The sequence below is a fragment of the Eurytemora carolleeae genome, unplaced genomic scaffold (assembly GCF_000591075.1).
Source record: "Eurytemora carolleeae unplaced genomic scaffold, Eaff_2.0 scaffold438, whole genome shotgun sequence".
Taxonomy (NCBI): Eukaryota; Metazoa; Arthropoda; class Copepoda; order Calanoida; family Temoridae; genus Eurytemora; species Eurytemora carolleeae.
Window position 1 is genome coordinate 204,488 of NW_019396620.1, and position 17,415 is coordinate 221,902.

General features: G+C 33.6%; 1 protein-coding gene across 1 annotated transcript; it reads left to right on the top strand.

The window, feature by feature from the left end:
* The first annotated feature begins 110 nt into the window (after positions 1–110).
* LOC111706418 (ATP-dependent RNA helicase p62) lies at positions 111–17,404 on the top strand. Its single transcript, XM_023479294.1, has 17 exons — positions 111–786; positions 3,589–3,647; positions 4,461–4,575; positions 5,325–5,387; positions 5,532–5,613; positions 6,520–6,595; positions 8,926–9,002; positions 10,070–10,124; positions 10,605–10,655; positions 11,815–11,931; positions 12,396–12,462; positions 13,201–13,246; positions 13,392–13,456; positions 14,408–14,476; positions 15,569–15,670; positions 16,709–16,802; positions 17,223–17,404. Exons 1-17 carry the CDS (start codon positions 754–756, stop codon positions 17,402–17,404), a joined length of 1,353 nt encoding a protein of 450 aa, XP_023335062.1. The 5' UTR covers positions 111–753.
* Positions 17,405–17,415: the final 11 nt, after the last annotated feature.

The following is a 17,415-nucleotide window of genomic DNA, read 5'->3' on the forward strand; positions in this document are numbered from 1 at the left end:
ACATTTATTTTATTAGTAGTTTATTTTAGTTTTATCATTATGTAATATTGTCTTTCCAATTTTTATCGTCATACAAATTATTTAAATTGATTATTAAAGGTAAATCACAAAAAAATAGATCCTGTATTTTTAAACAATTATGTTTTTGTTCCATTTAAAGATACCCCATTTCATAAAATTTAAATTACTCATATGTGACATTCCATTTCTACAGTTATTTTTTCATGGGAATTTTACTACTTTAATTTAAATGTCACTGTATGAAAGTTACATTTATTTTTGACATGCTTTATATTTTTACATTTGAAACGACAGATAATGGCTGCCATGAGCTTCCGCTGTGCAGCATGAGAGCGGAGGCTCGTTTACTGTATAGTGTAGGCTCGTACTTCATAGCGGAGGCTCACAGCAGCCGTGGGTTACCTCCCTCGCTGGATTTTTCCAGCCAAGATTGTCTGTCTTCACTACAACGATCCTATCCTTTCACCCCTATCCTAATTTATTTTTAATCAATCAATATAATTATTCTATTGTGATTTCGCTTCTTAAAGATTTTTCTTATTATTTAATCTGTATTTAGCCATTAATTGACATGATTTAGGGATTTCAACGTTATAGATTATAAAATTAGTATTCATATTTGTATTGTATTGGAATTTAACGCAGTATTTAAATGCAAGAATTAATGTTTGATGATTATATTTCTTTTACTTTAGACAATTTCATGTTAAAAAGATCACATTTTTCAGAAGAATGAAACCGCCCTCGGTAGAGTCTAATTATCAGGTAAGTAATTATTTTTAAATTATTTAGAGGCTGCAATTTTTATTCTGTAAAAATTATCAGTGGTCGTGTGTTTGTTTATGAAATACATGAAGACTATTTTATTCACTACTAGCTGTAGGGCCCGGCGTTGCCCGTGGAAATACATTTAAAAAAGAAATTTCAAATTTTTTTGTCTTCAACACCCCTCGCTATGTATAGCTAGCCAACTACACCTCTTGTAGATTAAGTATCCGTACCTAGTCCAACTTCTCCTAGCTATTTGACGATTGCAACCTCTAATCTGCTTCAAAAATTTTACAGTCCCATTCTCATCATTTGTGTGAAACACTGTACATGGGAAGATGCAATTATAAAGTATGGTTAGACTTTTAAAACTTGGAAATCACGGCCAATATTTATAAAGCAAACTTTAAAGTTTTTAATATTGTGTAGCAAACAGTTCTAGTTCTAGTTCACGGCATGTTAGTTTATCTTGACTCTTTCAAGGACTACTTTCTCCAATCTCGGTATATATATATCCTAGGGATTTCTGGATCCACATTATACTCCCATGGAGTAGGTGTGTGTACAAGTTTCACCTTGGATCGCAGTACTCTAAAATCTCTTTATAATCTCTCTGGATTTCGGTTATGTTCACTAATAAATAGAGTTTGTCATCTTAAAGACTTTTTTAATAATAACATCTATAAACGGGTTCTCTGCCTTGCTCTGGGTCTTCTGAGCATATCTAGCTCAGCTTGTCCTCGTACTGGACCAGGATGTGGTGTGAAGATATCACGAGGAAGGAGGAGATCCAGATCATTACAAGCTCAGATCTATGCCTCAATAACAGCAATTCTCCGTCTAGTATTTAGGTAACTCCGATAAGCAATCCTCAAAAGTTCCCTTTCATCTTCTGGAATTCCGTTGTTCAGCTACTCCTCTTCAGGATCTCTCTGGGCCACTGCGATTTAATGGTCTCACGCTCTCAAGCAAAAATCGTTGAGAATTTTGCCAATTACTTCTAAAAAACCAAATTTAACAAGAAGTGCTTTACAGTGCTAAAATGTACATGTAAAGGGCTACAGAAAAGCATAAGTGAGTTAGAGCGGTAAAATCTAAGCTTAGGGCGTTGCGACACTTCAAAGTCAGCCCTGTCTTAAAAATTGATGAGACTGTTTATAAGGAGGCTGAATCTATGTGGGGCAGCTTCCTCAATCTTAAATATCTCGTTCAGCTACTCCTGTTCAGGATCTCTCTGGGCAGCTTCCTCAACCTTAAATATCTCGTTCAGCTTCTCCTGTTCAGGATCTATCTGGGCCGCTTCTTCAACCTTAATTATCTCGTTCAGCTGCTCCGAATCAGGATCTCTCCGAACAGCTTCCTCGAACCCAAATGTCTTGTATAGCTGCTCAGATTCAGGAACTATCTGAGCAGCTTCCTCAACTTCAATTATCTCGTTCAGCTGCTCCGGTTCTGGATCTCTCCGAGCAGCTTCCTCAAACTCGAATATCTCTACTAGTTCTATATCTGGACTGGGAGTCCTGGAATTGGAGGATTCAGAAGACGATATATCATCCTTCAACCAAGGTAGCAATCTCTCAACAACAGCTAAAAATGTATAAACAACAGATTCCACATTCACTGCTGGTTCATTTGCTGCTTCTACTGTTATCCTGGCTGCTCCAGAGTTAAGGGTCTTTCTGGAGTTGGAGAACGAAATGGAGAAGTACAAGATTCTGCAGTATCTCTCAGGCGTTCGTTCAACTCTGGATCCAAGTCTGGGGTCCAGGGTCTAAGGAGAGCTGCATTATGAGGAGTAGCTTCTATTGGACCCGGACCATCTCCTCCTTTTGTTGAACCTACAGTAGGACTGTGAAGAGCTGCTCTATAGGGAGCAGCGTCTCCTGCATCAGGATCATCTCCTGCTTCTGCCCCTTCGTCAACAGAAGGAGCAGTGTCTCCTGTATCAGGCTCATATTGTTTTGCTGCTGATTCTACATCAGGTCTGAAGAGCTGCTTTACAAGGAGCAGCGTCTCTGAACTCAGGATCATCTGGTTCTGCTGCTGATTTCATAACAGGCTCCCTGGTCTGACAAAGAACCTCCGTATCTGGAAACCTCCTGTTCTCTCAATTATATCCGGAGGCCGGTATACTCCGTCCTCGTATATCCTCATGATTTCTTCTCCTGGAGTCATAGGTCTGTAAGGATACTCTAACTGCTCTTGATCGCCAGAAACTCCGTACACAGAATCATCTGGAGAGGATAGAGGAGCATCTGATATATTCTGGTCCATAGTTGGACTAGCTGGTATGGGGACTATCGGATCAGTGCCAGAAACCAGTGGAGACAAATCCCTTGGTGATGCTGAGGATTCTGATGATGCATATTCATGCATAATGATGGAGGAGGAGGCTGGTGGCCTCCTTTGTTCTCTGACAGGCATGTTAAAGATACATCTATCTGATAGCAGTATAGAGGTGAATGAACGTAGTAGTAAACTCTACGTCTGTACTGTTCAAAGATCCGGGGTGCAATGCTCAATCTCCAGGTTCTATCTTGAGCCATGGCTCAGAGAAAGGGATGAGGAGTTTAGTCTAAGTAACCATACTCTAAATTTTACACGCAAAAATCAACTTCATAAGGGAAATAGGTCTGTATACATATTCTGTACAGCTGCGGTGTTTCATGTTCATTAGACTATCATAACTCTACTCTCTACCTATCTAACTATCATAAGTCTAATAGTCTCCTTCCTATTCCATAGTATTATGGGTCTTGTTGTAGGTGATAAAACAAATTTAATTTGTTATTATTTTAGGCGGAGGAAGATATAAAAATGTCATCTGAGATATTTATGGAGTGTCCGGCACAGATTAAGTAAGTTTATCATATTGATGTTTCTTATTTAAAGGGACTGTGTAAGCATAATTCTAATCGACCCTCAATGCAAAGATGGCGATGCACGATTTACAACGGTACCATCAACACCTTAACCTGATAAACAATGTGGAAGATAACGTCGTTTTTTCTGACTCACAAAGTTTTAAATCTGATAATTTCCCTGCTGCTTCTTATAAGCAAGAAATGCGCACGTTTCTTTTTGAGAGAAATTACAAATGAAAAAAAGCAGTTTAAAGAAACAAAATCATGTATATCTAATACGGAACAGACAACGCTTTAAGGGTACCGCTGTAAATCCGGCATTTCTATCTTTGATTGGAGGGTCACTTGAAATTAGACTTAATAATACTCTATTGCGAATAAACAGTTTTATGAAGAGAAAATAAAAAATAATTTTAGTACACCTATAAACAACTACATTTAACTAAAAAATGTCAAGGTAATGGAAAATATTGGAGATTATGTTTAGAAGATCATGGATATTATGAAAAATATTGAAGAATATGTTTAGAAGAATGGATATTATGGAACATATTAAAGATTATGTTTAGGAGAATGAATATTATGGAACATATTAAAGATTATGTTTAGGAGAATGTATATTGTGGAACATTGAAGATTATGTTTAGAAGAATGAATATTGTGGAACATATTGAAGATAATGTTTAGAAGAATGAATATTGTGGAACATATTGAAGATTATGTTTAGAAGAATGGATACTATGGAACATATTGAAGATTATGTTTAGGAGAATGTATATTGTGGAACATATTAAAGATTATGTTTAGGAGAATGAATATTGTGGAGAATATTGAAGAAATGAACTGGATGAGCTCCCTTGTATCCTCCCTAAGAATACCGAACAGATTTAGGAAAGAGATAAAATACTGCAAGCCTATTCAGGTACACAACGTATTCTGAGGAATAATTTTTTTTATAAATTTTCTCTTTAAAATTAATTTTTTACCATACAAACAAAAAAATATCAAAGATAGTCTCCCTTCCACCTTATAGTTCTTTTCCTTTCTTATCGAACCCCCCCCTCTCTTGTATCCCTCAATTTATATTAGCACTTTCCATTATTCAATACATGCACGGACGTTTTGGAATAAAGGAATTGAGTTATTGTCAAATACTCTGATTTTCTTATCCCTATATCTTTGCAATCTAACGTTGGATCCCTTAGATATTTCAAACTATGACGTATGTTAGATCAAATAATAATAGTTTGAAATATCAAAGGTTTACACCATCAGGTTGCAAAGATATAGCGATTGTAAAATCAGAATTTGTGGCAAAAACTCAGTTCCTTTGTCAAATTCCAATTTATAATATATTAATGTGTGCCCTTAAATCCTGTATCTAATTAATAATGTGCAAGATATTTTCGTTATTCTAGGTTTAAAGTGTTTTTTAAAAAATAATCGGTTTTCAAAACTTTATAAACATTGATATCTAATTTAATTCTTGATCAGACCAAGATTTGAAAGTTACCTTTATTAAATAGGGCATTGTTATCTTTGCATGGTGGGTACCTTGAAATGAGGCTTACAGTCCTTTTAAGCACGTTCTTCCTTTCAACTTTAATTATTAATTGTTCCAATACCCTTTTTAGAAATTGCTAAATATCCCCTTAACTTTGTTTTTATTAGAAAGGAATGTGGCCGGTCGTTTCTTCACTATCTTCAACTCTAGGAATTGCAGGAGTATCTCAGGTATAAACTTCAAGCTAAGTAGAAGAGGGGGGGGCAGGGGGGCAGACTTGAGGGTACAATTGGGAATTGGACATGTCACTTTGTAATTGAAAAGTGACTTGTAATTACGGTTACAATCCCTTCAACTGTATAATATGTGTCTAGGGTAAGACGTATGGATGGATCCTGCCGCTATTGAACCAACTGGAGACAAAGAAGAATACAACATATGATTTTCTTACTCCAGGTCAACTATTTAAGGGAGTGACCGTCTACTATTCGTTTTAAACGTCTACTAATAATTTTAAACGTCTACTAATCATTTTAAAGCTTTGATAAACATGGCTTCAACAATCACATGCAATCTGGTTTGAAACCCCCCCCCCCCCCCCAGGAATAAAATATTTTCTTAATAGAAAACTCAATTGTGAAATTTAAACAAGCTTTTTAAGAATCAAAGATAATTTTGTATTAAATACCCAACTCAAATGCCGGAAAAAAAATTGTTTTTACATTTTATTTCTTGTTGAATCTTTCACAACAAGGCAAAATGTAAAAACCTCTTGGAAAATGTCAATATTTTGAAAAAAGTAAGTTTAAATCTTCATTTTATTTTTAAATGTTTTTTTTATTTTTTTGTTCATTAAAGAGATAAAAATTCTGCACGCCTTGAATAAAATGTCACAAAGAGTTTTGCAATATATTTCAAAAACTTCGCCCTGAGCTGGGAACTTTAGAATAGAATACATGTAATCCCGACTGCTTAATCCGAATATCCAATGAGGACACTTTTAATTTCTTGCTTAACCCACTCGTTTTTGGATTTAGTACAGATGAATCAAAAACCGGGTTTTCAAAATTCGAGAGACCCTCCCGTTTCTGTATTGTAATCTTAAATGGCGCGCAAAATTTAAAATTTCCCGGTTTCTGATACGCGATTCTGATTGGTTGAATTTAATACACTTTTCTGGATACAAGTACAAGTTTAGGTCAGTCTCGAGATTAAGAAAAAGAGAGGATCAAGCATTGATCTCGATATTCAAAAGTTCCCAGCTCTAAACATTTTCAGAAAAGTCGAGTTATAACAATTGTTAAATACAGAACTCTTCACGATTATTTAAGATTAAAAGAAAGAAGAAAGTTATACATTTAGATTATGGAGGCGACCCAACATGTCTTGTTCTTGTTCCTGATCATACAACAGCTGAATCTCTTGCTGAAACTATCAAGTAGGATATTTAATAAATATATATTTTCTTGGAAAATCATCTTTTCCCCTAGAATTTAGGTATGTTTACTGTTCAGACTGGAACAAATGGTGTTTTGTAAAAAATTTTATAAAAGGTTTCTAATAGAATAAAAACACATGCTTTTTAATGTCCAAATCAATAAATGCTACATACAGGCGCGTACACAGGATTTAAGCCAGGGGGGCAAGATTTCGCGCGAAGCAAGAAAAAATATTTTTGCCCCCCCTCGGCAACATTGTGAATATCTTTGGAACCAAATGTTTTAGACATAGATAAATAAATAAACATAGATAGCTTATGTACGCAAAATCACCAAGAATTTTACAGTCCGCGAACTCATACTTCTAGGGGTGAAAGTGTACTTCAATGATAAGTGGGGTGGTTTGGTGTTTTAATGGATTTTATAATTATTAAACCACTCAGGAGTGAATTTTATTTTGAGAATATCAAATTAGGGGGGGGTTGGGTTGAGGTAGAACATTTAAGGGTCATAGCTCAATTATTTTTAAGTTCTGAGGTATTTTTGATTTTTCCTTGACAACTCCGGCTCTGTAAAAAAGTGTCAGGTTGATTTTTTCAAAAATGAGATACCTATTGGATAAAAATTTTTGCTGTCTCTATAGAGAAAATTTAATAAAAAATCAGAGTTTTTGCCAAAAACTCAAATTCATGTCGTTTTAAATATCAAAGACCGTCAAGTTGTAAAGATATACGGCTTAAAAATCAGTCAAAGTGGCAAAGTTTCATAAATGATAACAAACAGTCTATAAACCTAGATTTAAAAACTTTTTGCATAATGAAATCAAACTTTTATTGATAAAAAAATTTAGTCTACAATCACAATCACTGGTTTTGAAAAAGAATAATCTTGCTAAGCAAACGATTGGAGAGCTGGATGATATTTATCTCTACAATCCCAATATTTTAACTTTTTTATAACTCTTTGAAACAACTCCTCCAGAATTTAACTTGCTGAACTGTGAAGAAGGTTTATAGTTTCCTCTGGTAAAGAGAACTTGTCTTTTATTTCGACAATCACATATTCTAGACTGCGAATTTTTTCGCCGAGTTTTCTTTTTTGAGCTTTGAGGTAATAACTCTGATTTTGGAATTTTTTCCCTTTGCTTGTGTTTCCGTCATACATTTTCTTTAGCTTTTGAATAGCTGGGACGGCATAATTATATACGTTCAGAACAGTTTCCAGGGAGCAGTTCTGAACAGCTCCGATAATGTTACAAATTGAGGGAACAGCAGACTTTTCCCACTCACTTTTATATAACTAGGAAAATGTTCGTTGCAGATAACATTCGGATTGGGTCTTTTCCAATCTACTAGGTTTAACCATTCCTCCCGAATAGAGTGTAAAATAACTCCGGGAATGGAACTTTTGAACAACAATATTTCACTGAGCAATATATCATATTGACGAGAACTGAAGAAGGACATGAGAAGGACTAAACTAACTTAAATTTCTCTCTACAGAACTCATGTACACCACAAGTACTCAATGACATAACAGCCAATGTTTACAACCGACTTAGTTAATCTATATAATAGGAATATCTTTAAAACATCTCATTGATATCTTTCAAGATGAAAAATGTCGTCTTATGAGCAATCTATCTTTATCTATGGTTGTAGACCTTAGATATTTCAAACTATGAAATCTGTTAGATCAAATATTCTGAATTTGAAATATCAAAGGTTTACAACATCAGATTCCAAAGGTTTAAATATTTGAGTTTGTGCCAAAGAGTCAATTCCTTTAATAATTGACTGTAAGAAAAAAAAGAAAAATAGAAAATAGAATACCTTTATTACATCTTCCATCATGTTATAAGCATCTAATATGTCGAGGTCTTATTTTTGCAAAAGTTTTAGTTTACAGTATCTTAAAATTTTGTGTTAACAGTGAATTTAGACAAATCCTTAGTCTTTGTCATTGTCAGCTGTTACTTTTTGAATTTGTTGCGTTTTAATTTTGTATTTTCCAGGGGGGGGGGCAGGGCCCCCCCTGGAACTCCCAGGGGGGGCAAGAGGACTCTGCCCCCCCCCCTATGTACGCCACTGGCTACATATTATTGCAGGGAGCTGGTTCATGACTTTAGGTTGGGTTTAGAAGTAGCCGTAGCACTTCAATAAATGCTACATATTATTGCAGGGAGCTGGTTCATGACTCTACGTTGGGTTTAGAAGTAACAGTAGCACTTCAATAAATGCTACATATTATTGCAGGGATCTGGTTCATGACTCTAGGTTGGGTTTAGAAGTAGCAGTAGCACTTCAATAAATGCTACATATTATTGCAGGGATCTGGTTCATGACTCTAGGCTGGGTTTAGAAGTAGCAGTAGCACATCATGCAGTCTCAGATCTAAATCTGACAGGAACAGTTCAATAAAAATTAACATACTATTTTTGAAAAAAATTCAATGAACAAAAAGTGGGCCCTATAAAGCTGTGGAATAGCAATATACTACCGTTGAACTCCAGTTATGATTTTAAATAGTCTAATGAACATGGAACACATCAATTGAACTTTGTACACAGACCTATTTCACTAAATAAGTTGATTTTTATTCGCTTAAAAACAACATGTCGTTTTCCTATTCAACAGTCCCTCTGTAACACACAATAACTGTTTTAATATTATGGCGATAATGTTGATTCAAACGATTTATAGAAGTTTATTATTTGATATTTTTTCTTAAAAGTTTTCGATCTAATCTTAGAGTTACATAACTTTAACATTTAAAATGTCCAAAAATATATTTCTTGATTATACCAGTTTATATGTTTATATTTACATTGGGGNGCTTGGAACTAGTTTTCTCAAAACAATAACAAAGATTGTAAACAATAACAAAGACTAGGATTTCCCCAGTGAAGGAAAGCCGGACTTGTCATTTAGTTACCTTAAGCCAGTTTCTAAACCCAATCCAATTCTTTCTCTCTCAGTTTACATACAGGGTGTCCCACATTATATTGGATCATACATTGCTCTAAATGGATATTTTCAGGATATAACCAAAAATTTCAAAAATTGGATCTTTTAGATAAATTATTTTAGGATAGTTTTTTTAACTTTTGCATGCAGAAAAGGCAATATTTATTGAGTATTCTGTGCATATTTGCCATTAAAGCTTTGTGATAACCTAATGGAATTGGGATGCTCTGTATATTCACTTTACTCTGCAAGAGCTTGTAGATCTGTTAAATAGTTAAATCAGCTGTTGAATCAACTGTTGATTCAGCTGTTGAATCAATTGCTGAATCAGTTGCTGAATCAGCTATTTAATCAGCTGTTGAATCAGCCAATTCAACATCTGTTGAATCATCTGTTGAATCAATCAGCTAAATCAGCTGTGCAATCAGTTGCTGCATCAGCTGCTGAATCTGTTGTTGAATCAGCTGATTACCATAAGGGCTAAATTGTTGAACTGAGAATATTTAGTGTCTCTGCTCAACTCTCCTGATATACTGGTGGCTACCCCTCCTCAGCTACACAGGTACAACCAGCATACAGGGGCTCTATTTAAAAAAAAAATATTAAGACCTGGAAGGAAACTTGACATCCAACCCACAGACGGCATTCAGAGCGCAGCACATCACCATGCGGTCTTGAATCCATCCTGGCCAATAAATATGGAGGAAAAATAACAATTGAACCGGTAGCACTACAATTTAACCTAGAGGCTGACAAAGAAATTACTTAAAGCAACAATCATTGTGAAAATGATCAGTTCACAGTCTGATATTAAGTCATTTATAAGATTCCAAGACCAGGCGTTAATTGGAATCAATGCAGCAGCATATCACAATAGGAAAGCAGGCTGTACAAATTTTGAAACTAAAGTTTGTTTTCCACATTTTAAATTTTCCTCGATTAGATTTTACAAAACTTTGATATTTTTTAACAAGGATTTAACTTTCTTATAAAATAACATCAAGATTTTAATGACAAAGTTAAATCTTGGGTTCTGTTCTAGATTGCTGTACTCGTACAGTGCATCCGTGAAACAGCTATTCTACATGAACAGGTTCAATAATATGATGTTAGGTACTTTCCCAAAGGCCTTTTCCCAAGCGGCACTTTCCCAAGGATATTTTTCTAAGTGTCAACCCCCTTAAAGTGTAATTTCCCAAGTGGAAGTGCTCGACACCTAGCCTATTCTAGCCGCAGTGCTCGGCCCCCTAGCCTGTTCTAGCTGTAGTGCTGGGCCCCAAGCCTGTTCTGGCTGCAGCGCTCGGCCCCCCAAGCCCATCCCAGCCGCAGTGCTTGGTCATATTTCAGCAAGCGGCAACAAAGAAGGCCTAACCTAACTTTTGGGAAGTTGCCGAGCTTGGGAAATTGCACATTTGGGAAATTGCCACTTGGGATATTGTCACTTGGGGAAATGCCTTTGGGAAAGTACCTAACACCAATAATATATAACTATGAATATGGTTTGAAACAATTTTTTCACTAACCAATTTCTTTATTTTTCTGATTTAACTTCTTTATTCATTGAAGTAGCATAAAGTTTAAGAAAGGATAGCAATAGGCCAATATTGATAGGCAATAGGTAGTAATAGTTTGACTAAAATATAAGATGTTTCAGCAATAAAATATTTTTTATATTTTTTCAGTATGTACAGTTAGATATAAAGGATTTTTGTACTAAATTTAATTCAATTAAAATAGCTGTAATGGTCTTAAATATGTATCCAAGGTCTGTAAAATATAAAGAGGCCTTTGAATCGCAATTTTCAAAACTAAGATTTTTTAAAGTTAATTTTGAGGTTTAAGACAAAACTAATTCTCATGAACCTATTTTATCTAACTCCATGTGTCAAACCTCTGAACAAATATAGACTCATTTAAGACCAAAACTCCAACTATTGCTTTCAATTTAAAGGGACTGGCATGGTGTTGCTATTAGTGAGGTGCTTGCTTGATACATAACAGTACCTTTCAACCCTTTTTTGGATCAAGAATGGGGCAGAAACTTTTCTATTTTGACATTTTTTCCAATGTTTCTAAAGCAGAAATGAGCAAATTACTTTACAGAAAATTCTTTTAAAAAAGCAATTAGAGTATCGTTGTGAATCAGATATGTCACCCTAAAAGGAAACCAAGCCCAACATTACTTAATTGCAACCCAAATATCTTAAATCATTAAAATACAATTGATTTATTTAATTCCATTGTTTTGTCAGATGCTGTCATCTAGTGGTGGAAGATGCACACAAAACTTTAGAACTGTTCCCTGAAGAGATGATTCATATTACAAGGCAGTTCGATGCAACCCATCCAGACCTCCATATAAAGGCCAGGTAGGGTATTGAGAAAACTCAATGTTATTTGGTTGCATCGTAAATATTAATTCTTCTCAATGCTTTTAAAAAGAGTAGCTATGATTTAAAGCATGTAAGGTTTTAATTTAAAATAAAAAATAGTTAAACTACTAAAATGAAGTCCCGTAAGAAATTTCTGGGGTGATGTTACCAATGTTTAGTCTGATTTTAAATAATTTTTTTTTTTTTGTTTTTTTTGAAAACACAGGTTTCCAAAAGAAAAGCGAAAAAAATATGCAAAATTATGCACAAATAGAAAACAATAACTCAATTTTGTGGATTTTGTTTTTTTATAATGTTTTTTCACTATCTAACAGAGTGTACACTGTACAGAGATACCCAAATAAAATGAAAATGTTCAGCCAGCATCCTCTCACCAATTCTACAGAAGTATTTGCATCTCCTTTATTTTTGATGTGACATTCTAACTTTTTCTGATTTAGGGATAATGAGCCTCGACCATTCCAGCAGTTAATTGTAGTTGGAGAATACTGGTGTACAGCTATACAGGCAAATTTCTCTCTTGGATTTTGAACCTTGAGCATGTTGTTCTTCTATATTTGAAAAAATTAAACCCTCCTGGAAAAGTCAAATGTTGGAGCATTTTCCAGATTTCTGATTGATTGAGTCGAGGATCCCTTATAAATTAATTTGATGCTCCTAAATTGATTTGATTATCATAGATTTAATTGATCCTCCAAAATTGATTTAATAATCATGAATAGATTTGATGCTCCTAAATTGATTTAATGCTCATGCATTATTTTTGGGCTCCTGCAAATGGATTTGATCCTCAAAAATTGATTTAATGCTCATAAACTGATTCGATGCTCACAAATTGTTTTGATGCTCACTAATTGATTTGATGATCGAAAATTGTTTTTATGCTCATAACTTGATTTGATGCTCATAAATTGATTTGATGTTCACAAATTGATTTGATAATCAAAAATTGTTTTTATGCTCATAAATTGTTTTTATGCTCATAAATTTATTTGACTCATAAATTGATGTGATGCTCACAAATAGATTTGATGATCAAAAATTGTTTTGATGCTTTTAAATTGATTAATGATAGGTCCTAAATTGATTTGTAACTCATTAATTGATTTCTGCTCCCTAAGTGATTTAATGCTCATTAATTGATTCAATGCCAAAAACTTTTTAAAAGATCCTACATTGATTTGATACTCATAGAGTTGACCCTTCAAAATTGATTGCTCACATATTGATTTGATTTAAATTTAGAATTACTGCAGCATGTTTTTGAACAATGGAGTTACCCTAATAGCAGGTAGGTGAAGAATAATAGTAAAATAAAAGTTTTTTTAGATTAGGTAATCATCATTTTTTCAGTTTAAAATGGAATGGTCGATTTAAAAAAACGGGTTTTGTCATTTTATTCAAATTTGTTAAGGTTCAACTAACTTTTTTTTTAGATATGATGGAGGGCGCAATCAGGAGAGAGATACCGCTGTTTCCAGCCTTCTTCTCCTCAACTGAGGTAGATGGTTTAGTAATGTGACATATTGGTTCGTTTTACTAAAATTTTTAAGGTTTTTAGACTTTTAAGACTAAGAGGTTCAACAAAAATCTGAGAAATTTTTCCAATTTCAAAATAGTTTATTCTAGACATTTGCTTTTCTCACACTACTAGGCCAGATTTTGACCTTGAGAGAAAACCTATGCACTAAAGGAACCAAAAATGGTTTTAAAATTATCAATTTTTTTTTTTTTAGTTTTTTCCTTAGATTTCCTCTGAGGAAAAACCTTTTACAGACAAAAAGCCTTGATGGAATGTTGGATGCTTGCAGTATGGTGTGTGACCATTTAAAGGTCTAAAAATCTCAAAAACAAACCATAGGGTTAATCATTAGGTTGATCAAATAAGAAAAGTCTGCTTGAAATGGATTTTTACCTGAAATCACAAAAGGGTTTTGTCTGAGTCAATGGATGGGTCAATCTGCAGAATAAGACAAGGATATAGGACGCGGAAAGTACATTCCAGACAAATTTTACATAAAAAAAAGTCTATCATAACTGAAAAATAACCTAAAATTTTAATATAAAATTTGTATTTCCAAAAATACTGACCACTAACAAGAACCCTCTTTGATTGTAAAACTTCACTCTGGACTCTGAACCAGAGTAAGATGGGTTCGTTTTCTTCAATTTGAATTAGATCTTATTTTATTCTATAATTCAACAATCTTAAAACTTACAGATTGTTGTTTTTGAACATTTTAATTTAAACGCATCTGTCAACAAAAAAGAAAAAATAGAAACAGAGAAAAATGTAGGTTTAATTGGTCAAATTTCAATCAAAATTTAAAGCTTGCTGGGAACAGAATTGTTTACACCATCAGGTTGCAAATATAAAGGGTTTAGAAATTTGAGGCTGTGTCAAAGACAGAATTCCTATGTCCTATCAATTTAAATTTACTTATTTTTGTAGAAAAAAGTGGAGAAAATCATTCAGATTTGTGAAGATAATCGGCAAAATAACGTTGTTGTTATTTGTAAGGTAAGGAGCTGAAAACTCTAAATTGTTAATACAAAAATCAATGAAATATTATGTCGTAGAACTTTGATATTTTAAACTATGAATTCTGATGAGTGAAAGGATTGTTACAATCTCTTGTTTCTATCATAAAATGAATTGCTTCTTTAATTATTGAATGTTGGTTCAAAACTTTTTTAATTGAAACTAAACAGCTTAGTAGACTTACTCAACATATTCCATATATTTGAATACAATGGAATACTTTCTATAATGCTCCCATGACAATTACTTCTTAGTTAATACTGTTAAACATTTTATGAACTAAAGCTGTCTCAGGATGTCAAAGGTTTCTGCTCGCAGCTTCAGATTTATATATGTAATTGACTAAAATATAATCAAAAATGTCTGTGATGAAATTAAAAGTTTCTTTCTTCGGAATAAAAATAAATAAATACCCCTAAGATAAGCAGAACAGGTCCATACTATTGGGCAGGTGCTAATTTTGTCGTAAATAGGCTTAGAAAATGCCATTATCATTGTCACATGATAAGACAGAGACATGTGACCAGATACTGTACTGCAGTATGGTGGATATTCTGGTCATGTGTAACAGGCGTATCAATTATATCTATTAAAATTGGATAATATATTCAAATTTTAATGTATACAATAAAAATCAGAAAGTCCCGGGATAAATTGACAGTTAATCACTCCACTTTATATATATCTCTGGCAATTTCAAATGCTAAATAAAAGCAGACCACATTTTGGAAATGGCAGGACTAGGGCTATTTTGTGATTATTGTTTCATCAATCATATTTGAAAAATTAGATTGTAACGTCCTCTGAGTTATTGTAAATTAATTCAGGTTCTTTCTGATTGGGACTGTATAATTTTGGGATAACTTTAAAACAGTTTTATATCAATTTCTTAAGACTGGGACATCAGATAGAACTAATATCGATTGAGATCAAGTCCTAAAATGTTTAAGCTTTAGCCTGTACCCCCTTTCATTTTACCTTAACAGTCCTTTTAAGTATTTAAATAGTAAAATAAAAAAAATGTTTCGGGGGATAGGTATTCTTTAAATTATATACCCCTGTCAAATTAAGGATAGAGAAGCTGGATCACCTATTTATGATAAACTACAGATTCAAGGATTTAATCCAACTTTTCTACGTGAGGAAAATGAAGAAGAGAAGGACAATGTATTGGTAAGGAATAAATGGGAATGTTCATGATATTTAAATAATTAGTTTTTTGAAATTTATGATACTGTCATAGAGAATAGAATATATAATAGAGGAGAATTTAAAGAATCTCTCGGTATGAATTTTTTCAGTCCCTTCCAGCCTGAAAGGGAGTTCAAAGTGTACAAATCATGTAAATGTTCACAGATTATATGCAGTAGAGTACATTAATACAGTATGTTCCCTAGACCATTCATTTCAATTTCGAATTTTTTAAAGCTGTTAAATAAACTTTATAATTAATTAGGTGAATAAAAAAATCATTTGATCATAGTTTTAACGGAAAATCATCGTTTGTAAAGTGAAAGGCATAGAGTCTATGTGAAATGATCATTGGTCAATTGAAACCAGCCTAATTCATAATTTGGTTTTCTTTTAATATTAATTTTAGATTTTCTATAAAATGATGTTCCAGGGCCCAAAAGGTTATATAGCATAAATATGTGAAGTACACCTGCAGTATGGAAACAGTACAACAAAATGGCCGTTTTACACTTTTTTCTAGTAAATTCCCCTCTAATATATATTCTATTCTCTATGGATACTGCCCCGGATTAATAATAGTTTTTGATTGGATATCTGGGAATATGTTATTCTAACACCACTTTGGGGAAAAAGTTACTTGAAGCAAACCTTAAAGCATTTGAGGGGAGGGAGGACATTTGTTTGTACTGCCCCAGATAAATAACGGTATTTAATCGGAGATCTGAAAATATTTTATTTTGGAAAAAAATGATTTGAAGCAAACCCTAAATCCTTGCAAGAGACGGGGGACATTGTTTAATTTTCCAAGATATGTATTTTTATAATTTTACAGATATGTAGGTAAAAGATAGAATCTAACGTAATCATAGAAAACAGGGTCTTAGATTCAAAGTTTTGTTAGAACTGTTTTAACATCATAGCATTTTTAAATTGCATGGTTCACTCAGTAAATGAATGGGGAGGGGGGGTCATTTTGTTTTCTAAAAAATTCAATGCCAACCTTGAATTGTCGTTTAGCTTGGTCTGGGTAAGATAACTGCTGGAAGAATTCTTCTTATCACAGATGTTTGGTGGAATATTTTTCCAGAGAATCAGAAACTTCAGATTTCAGGTTTAACTAAAAGTTTTAAAAAAAGTTTTTGCTAACTGGTTCCCTTAGTCCTTGACCCTGGTCAAAGGATTATCCTTAGTTGTTTCTTAAATCTCTTAAAGCTGACCAATAGGAGTCCTGGTACACTTAAGTTTTTTACCAATAAGAGTTTGTAAATCAGCTATCTCATGCTCTCATTGGTTGAAAGCTGAATTCTTTAGGACTCTTATTGGTCAGCAGATATAGGAATTAATTATTTTCCTTAAGAAAGCTGATGTACGTCCTTAACTAAGATTTAAACCTCAAATTTAAGTTTCCAAAAGCTTTTTAAGTTTTTAGCTTTGAGTGCTTAAACTATTTTGTGTCAACATTAACAACTCATGCAGAATATAGATTGTAGAAATCAATTTTTCTAGTTGGTAGAATTAATTTTTATTCCAGGCGATATTCTGATTCACTCTGATCTTCCATCTTCACCACTAACCTTCAAATCTCGGTTCTCTATACTTAGAGGTCATATGTCGAAGACAAGGGGGCTGGGGAATGTAGTGTCCTCTCATATATTCATCTGCCAGCAGGAATCCAAATTAGTTTATATTATTCAGATTATAGATGATTATTAGAATAATGAGAG